The sequence below is a fragment of the Dermochelys coriacea genome, chromosome 3 (genome assembly GCF_009764565.3).
Source record: "Dermochelys coriacea isolate rDerCor1 chromosome 3, rDerCor1.pri.v4, whole genome shotgun sequence".
Taxonomy (NCBI): domain Eukaryota; kingdom Metazoa; phylum Chordata; order Testudines; family Dermochelyidae; genus Dermochelys; species Dermochelys coriacea.
The window spans coordinates 150,693,580-150,703,979 of NC_050070.1; the positions used below are offsets into that span (position 1 = coordinate 150,693,580).

Genomic DNA, 10,400 nt, shown 5'->3' on the forward strand with positions numbered 1-10,400 from the left:
GGGCTGCAGGTTGGGAGTGAGGGGCACTGGCAGAGCTGTGTGTGGGGAGCCCAGGGCTGGGATAGTGCGTTGGATGAACTGTGCAGGAAGCTTCATTCTGTGCTTTCATTGCTTTGCTCTCACCACAAGCGATAGTCCTTCCTGAACTTTCTGGTGCAGGAGGAATCAAAGGTCTACATTTCTCCCCTTCCCCTAAGTTTCAGGGCAAGGCTTGATTTGTGACCTCACATGCTCCAGTGTAAATCAGGAGTGAGTCCACTGATGGCAGCTGAGTTCCCCTGCCATAAAACTGGTGAGATCCCATGAGGTTGAGGCGCTCCTATGGGCATGACCATTAAACAAGGTCTGTGCCCGGGCAGGCGGCTCAGGCACTGTGACAAAATCCCAGCCAGGTGTGAGAGAGAATCATTGAGACCCCAGGGCATGAGGCTAAGAAGAACCAGCCCCTGCTGTGGGCCAACATGAGTACCTGGGCCTGTCCCATATTGCTCTGCTCCACAGGGCCCCTGGGGATTTGAAGCACATTTCCTCCTGCTATTGCTGGAGGTTTCTAAGTGAGAGCGTGATCCCTCCCCACAGCCCAAACTCACCTTAGACTAAATCTCGGTGGGTAGCTGAGGGTGAGAGCAGAAGGGGATGTCACAGAGTCCCCGGGCGATGCTCTGGAACTGCTCCCTACGAAGCGTAGCAGCACTCTGGTGAAGTCTCCTTTCTGTGAGCAGACTGTCTTCAGGGCAAGAAGCTCACACGGCTTCCACCTCCCTGGGTCTGACCTCGGAGCATTCAGCATCCTCTGCCCCTCTGTGCGCTTCCCACACTGAGTCCACACAGGCGGGGCTCCTGAGGAAGCCAGAGGGTCCTGCACCCCAACTTTGCAGTCAGACGTGACTCTCAGCCAGCCAGTAAAACAGAAGGTTTATTAGACGACAGGAACGTGGTCTAAAACAGAGTTTATAGGTACAGAGAACAGGACCCCTCAGCCAGGTCGATTTTGGGGGGCAGTGAGCCAGACAACCACGGCTGCACTTCACTCCACATCCCCAGCCAGCCCCCAACTGACTCATCCTCCAGCCCCTCCTCCTCTGGGCTTTGTCCCTTTCCTGGGCCAGGAGGTCACCTGATTCCTTTGTTCTCTAACCCTTTAGCTCTCACCTTGTAGGGGGGAAGGGCCAGGCCATCAGTTGCCAGGAAACAGGGTGTTGGTCATTCTCTGTGTCCAGACCCCTGCACACACCTGCCCTCTAGGGCTCTGCAACGATCATACACCCTTATCCCACCACCTAGGTACTTAAGAACTGCATAGGGGAAACTGAGGCACCCCCACACTATTCAGAGAAAACATTAACAGTCCCACTTCATAACAGGGGAACTTCCCAGATTCCTTGGAGCCATAGGCTCCAACTTCAGGTGCTGCTCTCTATGCAGTGAGAGTCACATGCAGGTTACTGTATCTGAATATCTCAGAGCTGGCCTTAGAGCCTACACTTCCTTCTTCTCTGCAGGGACACTCAGAATTCCTGGGCACACTGGATTTTGCCCATGTGCTCGCCAAATTTTCTCTTTGCTGCCTCTCCCTTTGGTGGAGTGGTTTGTGTGCCTGGTTCTGCCCTTCACCCGAGAGGTGGCTGCATTTCCACGGTGCTGAGTGTCTGGAGTTTGGGGATCTTGCTGGGCTCCTGGGGAGGAGAGGAGTTATGTAAACAGCCAAACATTATTGTCCTAGTGCCTGAGCTGTGGAGAAGGGTTTGGGCTGGTGAGTTTGCGGACACTGAGCTAGGACCCGCTTCCCTAGTTCATTTTCATTCTACTCCCCCTTCATGTTGTGAACATGGACAGAAAAATAGCATCAAAATGCCCCCATGTGCAGCAGGGAAGGGCTCTGTGTGGGAATGTGCTGTAAGGGTGTGTGATTTCTAAAGCACACCAAAGTGTTGTGCATGAATTGCTCTGTGTAGACTCTGCTGGTGTACAGCAAAGGTTCCCGTGTGGGCTTTAATGTAGTACTGTTTCAAACACTGTGTTAAAGCACACCAGCAGGGTCTACGTGAACCAATTAATGTGCAAGATGTTAGCGTGCTTTCAAAATCAAAACCCCATAGAGAGGATTACTCCCCTTGTAGACAAGCCCTTTGTACATGCAGCTGGGTTGCTCCTCACGCCCAGACCTGTCAGACCCACCCCACACGGATTACTGTTCCTCCGTGAGAAAACATGCTTGGGGTCTGTAGCCTATGTTATGTACAAATTAGACTTTTTGGCTTAAAGTTAGTCGAAGTGTAGAGGAGTCTGGGAAATGGAGGTTGCTAGTGTGAGAAAGTTAGAGATAAGTTGGAGACAGTAAGAATATTGCAGTTAGCAAGGACATAAGCCAGGGTTATGGTGCCGTTATGTTTTGGTTATAACTGCTTCAAGCACGGTTTTTAATGAATAATTGAGAATTGTGAATTTTTTTTTCCCCAATTCTGTCTGTATTGATCATTTGGCAAGGATATTGGGTCAGATGTTCATTTAAATAATGTGTAATGTAAAGAGCCAATAAGGGGGAGGAGGAAATATAATTATTGTAAGGGGCAGTTTAATGTTAGGTAGTATGATAATAGATAATAAAAGGAGTCGTTTTGTTAGTTTGGGAGGAGCTCCAATTAACATCCAAAGGGTCCTGTTAGGTTCCAGGATTATCAGGTTGGACGTCACTCTGTCGTCAGTGGTCCATTCACTCGTTGATACACTATTTCATCTTTGTGTGCAAGTAGAATAGTGGTACTGCGTAAGTAGTAATCTCATCCCTGTTTGCTTAGTGATGCATTTTGCTTTTGAATAAAGTTTAGTTTCATCATTCTAAGTGTCTCCTAGTGGTCCTCTACTAAATAAGTTTTCTGTAACTGACCTAAAGGCCTAAAGGCTCAAAAACTAAATTGGATTTTATTGCACCCTTGTCTTTAATAACTCCATATTAACGGGAAACATTTCAATATAAGGTGACAGCTCGCAGACAGGCACTGCCCTCACCCATCCCAGGTGCCAGGCCATCTGGGGCTGCCCAAGGCAGCCTCCGTAACCCATTCCCCTAGACAGGAACCTCTGCTGTTGACCTGACACTGAGCATAGAAGGGCAAACCCTGAGCCATGCCGGCACCCGTGACTCTCAGCACCTCTCTGGCCTTGGCCCCAGGTGGTTCAGCCCAGCATGGTGTGAGACAGGCCCTACCATCTGTGGATTTCAGGACTCTCATTGCTGGCTCTTTTCCACATTATCAATAGATATTTGCTTTGCCCACAGGTTTCCCTGAAGTGGATTATTTCCAGGCAGTCACGCAGCCTGCTGAAGGGACTAGTTCTGCTATGGGGTGAGTGCTGGGAAGCCCCATCCAATCAGTGAGCAGATGGTGGTTAACGCTTGGCATTCAGAGCCACTCATTCCAGGGCTCTGCAGCGTAGCAGAAGGGGACTGTGCTGACCCAATGAATTAGCTGTGCTGACCAGGCCAAATCTCCTTCCATTACCTACCCATTTCTCTAACCTCTCCATGTCTCTTTGGATATTGCCCCATCTTCACTGGGGTTTGCAGCTCTTCCCAGTTTAGTATCACCTCTCAACCCCATTAGCATGCTGTGTTACCCAGCTTCCTGGGCCTTAAAAAAGCTTCAGGTGAGCCAGGCTGAGGCCTGCATTAGATGCCTCCCCTACTCAGAGCTCCCGGGTAGGAGTCCTGCCCACGCTGGTTTGAATTGTCTGTGGGTCAGATTGCCTGAGGTGAGCAGGCCCTCTCTGCAGGTGAGACCAGCTCTGTAAATCTGTCTCTCTGCCACTCCCTTTCGTACACAGACCCAGCAAGATCTCTGGGCCTGGAAGCTCCAGCTCTTCCCACCTCCTGGGACATCATCAGCCTGTTACAGCCAAGAACCAAGAGATCACATTGCTGCCCAGGTCGAGTGCCAGGCTGCAGCTGCCTTATGGGACTCAGGAGGACCCACTGTATTCAGCAGCCTCACAAGCAGGTGTGTGGGTGTGGTGACTTTCCAGTGCCCCAGCCTGTTGGGGCCTCTCCTGAGGTGCCCAGCTCAGTGTCCCTTGCTCCCTGTAGCAGAGCAGTGCTCCTCACGCTACTCCACTCATGCCTGGGTAGGTGGTTCCATAATAACTCCCGCCCGAGCTGCAGGTTCCAGCATCGTGTCCTGAGTCCTTCTGCCAGCAGGGCCCTCCTGCATGGTCTCAGGGCTGGTACGAAGCGCATACGAGTGACATCAGCCCTTGTGTGGTGGGCAGGAACCAAGCTGAGTGGGAGACACTAATGACCCTGGAATCCTCCCTCCAGCTGGAGAGGCACCATGGACTCACCCACGCTGGAGTTTGGGCAGGACACCCGGGTTAACCTCCCCACACCTCACCCCCGTCCCACCTCCTGTGCAGAGTGCCCTGACCAAGCCACCTCATCTGGAAGATGATCCGGCTTTGAGTACGGCTGCTCCTAGCACTGTGATGGGGCACTGAGGACAGAGGAGAGAGCGCCCCCTGCTGAGTTGCACACAACACCTCCCTGCAGCACAGCCCCCTTCAGAGCATTGGGCTCAGTACTGATCCTCTGCTAAGACACCCCCACCACTCCCTACAGCACAGCACCCCCTATCTTTGTGCTGGGTCACTGCTACTCAAGAGGAGAGCGTGCCCCCTACTGAGTCCCCTCCCTCCCTCCTTGCAACACCCTGACTTTAACGCGGGTCTCTCTGCCAAGTGCCAGGCCTCACCCTGTCTGTTGAGCTGGTGATTTTGTGATGAGGACGCTTGTCCCACCAGTGGCTGGACCGAAACCCACCAGCTCCCCTTGCGCAATCCAGCCATGGAATGAGGCTGGGTCATTGCTAACCGGGGCTGGATTGGTACCGATTTCCAGAGGTGAAAGGTCCCATCTTCTACTCCCATCACCATCCTGGGTTTGATGGGCTAATCCTCCCCTACAGGCTGTAAAAGTGTCCCAAGGCTCTTTGGGGCTGGCGCAGTGGCATCCTGTTGTCACCTTGCATTTTACCAGGCTGCACCAGTGTAACAACAGCACCATTGTAACATGCTGAGTTTCTGCTAGAACAATCTGCGCTTAGAAGCCCTTCTCTGTTTGTCTGACATATATAAGCTCCTTGCCTTGTGTTTCCCCTTTCTGCATTAGGAGATAATCACAGAGCTGTCAGTCGCACGACAGGGCACAGGCAGTGGTTGCCTGCTGGGTCTCCAAAGTCCCAGGATAACAGCTACCAGGAGGAGGAGGATGCGCTGGTGACACATAAGAGGAGGTCCCACTCATTCACCTCAGGTATGCAGCACAGGGAGACTGGGTTAGTGGCAGGAGCAGGGGACTGGGAGCCCATGGGTTGAAGCTCTGTTCCTGGCTCTGGCCCTTTGTCCAGAGAGGAATCTGCACCTCAGTCTCCCCGTCTGTAACCCTGACCCCTGCTTCCAGTGGAGCCGTGCTTGTAAAGAACTTGGAGATCCTGGCATGAATGATGGTAGAGAATCCTGATTGACGGGCCTTAGCAGGCTTCTGGCTTCTTCTTGGCTGGCTGTGGCAGGCTGCTACACATAAGTGGTTCACGAGTCAGAGGTGGTGGGAAGGGGGCTGAGATCCAGGTCTCTTTGTGTTCCCATGACAGAGCCGATCTGCAAGGGTTCAGGTTATGAGTCATGCTTGGTTGAACCCACTTGGGGATGAGGATGGGGATGGAGAGTGTATCAGTTATATGCAGGTTTTAGAAGAGCCATTCAAGCTGTAAAGAGGATTGAGTTTCCCAGGCTGGCCTCTGCCTGGGCTTGTGGGACTAAGCCAGGGGCGGGCAAACTTTTTGGCTTGAGGGCCACATCTGGTTTCCTAAACTGTACGGAGGGCCGGTTAGGGGAGGCTGTGCCTTTTTCAAACAGCCAGGCATGGCCCAGCCCCTGCCCCATCTGACCCCCTCCCCGCTTCTCACCCCCTGACAGTCCCCCTGGGACTCCTGCCCCATCCACCCCTCCCTGTCCCCTGACCGCCACCGGAACTCCTGACCCTGACTGCCTCCCACTGCCCCATCCAACCCCCCACCCTCCTTCCTGACCGCCCCCCCCAGGACCCTTGCCCTCATTCAACCCCCCTGTTCCCCGCCCTTTGTCCGCCCCACCCCCTATCCACACCCCTGCCCCCTGACCACCACCCCGAACTCCCCTGCCCTCTATCCAACCCCCCCTGCTCCCTGCCCCCTTACCGCGCTGCCTGGAGCACCAGAGGCTGGCAGTGCTACAGCTGTGCTGCCCAGAGCACCAGGACAGACAGCCGCCCCACCGCACAGCAGAGAGCACTGGGTCAGGCCGTGGCTCTGCAGCTGCGCTGCCCAGCAAGAGCTCGCAGATCTGCTGCCCAGGGGCAGCGCAGTGAGCTGAGGCTGCAGGGGAGGGGGAACAGCAGGGGAGGGGCTGGGGACTAGCCTCCCAGGCCAGGAGCTCAGGGGCCAGGCAGGAGGGTGATGTGGCCCGCGGGCCATAGTTTGCCCACCTCTGGACTAAGCATAGCTTCACTGGCTTTCAGCTGAACCGTAGACTTTCCCACCCATCCCTAAAGTGTTCTTTCCCCAGGAAGTTCAGGCTTTCCTTTTCAAGGTCTGAATTTCATTGCCAAAGGCCACCATGGGATGGCAACAACACCCTTCCCCTCACAGCGACACATCTGCAATAGAGATGAGTCTCTGCTCTGGGCACCTGGGGAGGTTACCCCCAAAATAAAGTGGATAGGAAGTCCCTGTATTTATATCCCATTCCCCAATGCCCCTTATCCAGACAGTCCCCTATATGTGGGACCAGATTGGAGCTGGGGCCCTGCTAGTCAAAGTTCTCATACTTCCTGAGAGGGAATTGGGTTATGACACCTCCCGCCCAGCAAGCCAGACCATCCCTCTGACCCGGGGCCACACGGGAGCTGGGGCCTGGCGGGGAAAGGCCCCATATCCCAGGCCCCCTGATAGTTCAGTGGTGGTGGTGTTTCCATGGGAAGCTGCAGCCTGCCTAATGCTCCATCTCTTTCAGCCACTTACCAGAAGATCACACCAGTGTCGGTGCCCAAGGAGCCCCTGGAGGCTGGGAACAGCTACTCCATCACGCTGTACATCGGGGAGCAGGCGGTGGCCATGCCCAGGGCTCGCTGTCACTCCTTTGTGGCCAGGCCAGGGAGCCCACGGGAAGGCGCCCTCTCTCGCCACAAGAACAAATCCGTCTTTAAGAAGTTCTTTGGGAAGAAAGAATGAGCCGATTGGGTGGGGGGGATGCAGGTTGCAAGAGGGCTTGAGACTGCCGTTGCTTCCTCCACGCAAGCCTGTTAGCTCCCACTCGTGTGCCATCCTAGCAGGACCTCTCCGCCCAGCACCTGTCCACAGGGCTCCCTCTCTCCCCAGGGCCGATGGGAGTACTGCGGGGGAGAGAGACTGCTGCACTGGCCCATACCAGCCCAGGGGCTGCCCCTCACCTACCCACCCCTAAAGGGAGCAGTTGCCAGGGGCCAGGCTGCTCTGGCAGACACGGAGCAGGAGGGGAGTGCATTGCTGTATCTATCAGAGCCATCTCGCTGAGCTTGCAGGGCCTGGTCTCTGTGTGCCAGTGGAGCTGATGGAGCCCTGTGGCGGGGAGGGGTGTTGAGCAGCTGGTTCCCCAGACAACCCAGGGCACATGCTGTCCAGGGAAGGAAAAAGAGATTATTGTTATTAAAATGAAACAAACCAAACTATCTTGCTGTTTCTTCCTCCCCTTTCTAGCAGGGCCAGCGTTAGGAGGAGGCTCCCTTGGGCTGCAGTTCCCCTGAGTCCCATGCCAGGGGGCCTTCCTCAGATCCTCCAGGTGTGCTCTAGGAACCAGTGCTTGCTAGAGGGAGCTGTGCTGGGTTCAAAGGAGAAGGGGGCTAATCTGTGCTGCTCTGGGTTGGCGAGGGGCTCCTTGGAATGCCAAAATGACAGGGGGAGCTGGGCCATCTCTCTGGGAAGCCTTGCTCCGGAGTGTTCCTTGTCCGTGGTAGATCATAGCCCAGCCCCGAGCTGCCCAGCTGACCCCAACTAGAGCAAGGTCTACAGGGAACCTCACTTCCCTCTCCAGGGACACAGTCTGGAGGTGATTCCGCACCACTGAGTGCTAAGCTGGTGAGCTTTCCTCTGCCTGCCCCTGCCACCCCCTCCCCAAGGAGACCTGCCTGGGAAAGGAGCTGTGGGTCAGGCCAGACCCGGACATCCCTCCCAGGGGAGCTCAGTCCAGAAGTAGCGCCTGTTCTTCACCCACTGCTCAGGTGGGATTTTCACAGGGCCATGCCCCAGTTCACATGGTTGGTGTAGGGAGCAGGTTCATTACTCTGTCCACTGAGACCCCAGATGCTTTGCAGCGACTGCACTGGGCTGCACTTGCCTCTGGTTGCTCCTAACCAACCACAAAGGCTGGGCACAAGGGGAGCCAGTGGGCTTCCTGGGCTGCCATTCAGAGTGGGAGAGTATCAGGCACTGGATGGAATAGGAGGCTGTGCTCAGCCCCAGGGGAAAGGTGAGCCATATCACACCAGCGGGGCTGTCTCCCCACCCACCCCCACACACATGTGCCTCTCTTCTCTGCTGGATTCGAGGTGCTAGGATTGGGTTTAAAAGGCAGGGATGCTCTAGGATCACAGGAAAGGCCGTGGGCACCAAGCAAGTATGTCGAGTTCAGGGTAAGGGGCTGCTTCTGCCAGCTTGAGAGCTGCCATCCTTCCCTTTGCCTACGTCGCTGCAGCACCCTGGCTATTGGCTAGCCCCTTTCTTACTGCAGGGCTGGGCTCTACTGGTGCATGGTACTACAGCAAGGCCCAGCATGATGGGGGGGCACGGCCTGTCAGACTGGAGCATCTGGGTTTTTTCCCCATTTCCAAAAGGAACATCTAAATAAATGAGTTGCAGCTTCTAATGTGTGAGCAGGCGCGGCCCCTGGTCTGAGTAAATAAGGTAAGGGCAGGGTCCCCTGGCACCAAAATGCGGTTAGCGAGTTCCATTCCAATCTTTGCTCAGTCCCACCTGATATCTGTGGAATGAAATGGGCAGGTCTTGGTCCACTTCCCAAGGCCATAGTACAAAATCACAGGCAGAACTGACACTAGCTATCTTGTTGGGAGCCACGGCCGGTGGGGCCATGGAGGCTGAGCTCCCCACTCCCCCAGGGGAAGGTCTGTGGCACACTGGCTGGCATGTGAGGGGATGCTGATCCTGCTGCTGGCCAGGCTGTACCAGTCTGTACACACAGTGGGAGTCAATCTTCAGGGCTTTCAGCCTGGCACCTATGCAGTGATGTTCCCAATATCTTCCCCCTTTCCAACCCAGGAAAGATTCTTCCTCTTAGCTTCCCTGCTCCCCTCCTATTGCCTCCACCTCCTGGGTGCTGGGCCAGCTCAGTCACCTGCTTTCACTCTTGCCAAACATGGTGACAGCTTTCAGAGTGGTGGTGGGTTTAATCTGTATCAGCAAAAAAAAACAAAGAGTACTTGTGGCACCTTAGAGACTAACACATTTATTTGGGCATAAGCTTTCGTGGGCTAAAACCCACTTCAGCGGATGCATGCAGTGGACAATACATTAGAAAGATATATATACACACAGAGAACATGAAAAAAGCTTATGCCTAAATAAGTTGTTAGTCTCTAAGGTGCCATATGTACTCCTCTTTTTTTTTTTTTACTCTCACCAAAGTAAACACAGCATCCATGCTTCCTTGATGGGAGCAGGTGAGAGAGGCAGCCTCTTGCCCCACGGCAGGGAGCCTCCTGTTCTCAGGACTGGGGAGGGGGCAAGCCCTGGCAGGGGCTGGAAGAAGGTGGCTGTGATAATGGGCTCAGGGACCTGGCCAGCCCCTACTCAAAGAGCAGCTGGTCAGCAATCGCCCAACATCATTCCATGGCTGTTCAGGGCTTGTGTGAAGGGGGCTGGGGGGTCTCAGTCCAGTCGGTGGGACAAGCGTCCTCATTGCCAAATCACCAGCGCAACAGACAGGGTCAGACCTTGTACTGGGACAAGAGCCAGCAGGAAAAGCCAGCGTGCTGAAGAGAGAGGTGTGGGTGACAGCAGGGGTGCTGTCCGGTCACAGCCAGTACTGACTCCAATGCCTTAGCCTGTGAAGGGGTGCAGTGCTGCAGGCAGCAGTGTAGGTGTCTCAGTAGGGGGCGCTCTCCCCTCCAGCTCTGCACTGAAGCCCATGCTGCTGCCTGGTACTGTGTTGCTTGAGGGGTCCTCTTTGGGAAGAACCCAAAACTCAAGGCCCTGCCTGTTTGCAGCCCATGAAACTCCCCAGCCCCCTTCTTTATGGGTTCTGGCGCTTAGCCCTGGACTCCCAGGCAGGTCACATTCTACTGACAAACCTCCCCTGCAGTTTCTGTGGGGTGAAGCTGC

General features: G+C 54.9%; 1 protein-coding gene across 7 annotated transcripts in view; it reads left to right on the forward strand.

The window, feature by feature from the left end:
- The window catches only part of LOC119853909 (spectrin beta chain, non-erythrocytic 5-like), a 50,731-nt gene extending 42,999 nt beyond the window's left edge, over window positions 1–7,732 (forward strand). For all 7 annotated transcript variants that reach the window (XM_043511579.1, XM_038397554.2, XM_043511581.1 and 4 more), the window contains 4 exons: window positions 3,281–3,347; window positions 3,826–3,998; window positions 5,162–5,305; window positions 7,042–7,732. In XM_043511579.1, coding sequence (XP_043367514.1) covers window positions 3,281–3,347; window positions 3,826–3,998; window positions 5,162–5,305; window positions 7,042–7,259 — 602 coding nt within the window. In that variant the 3' untranslated portion in view covers window positions 7,260–7,732. The remainder of the gene's footprint in view (window positions 1–3,280; window positions 3,348–3,825; window positions 3,999–5,161; window positions 5,306–7,041) is intronic.
- Window positions 7,733–10,400: the final 2,668 nt, after the last annotated feature.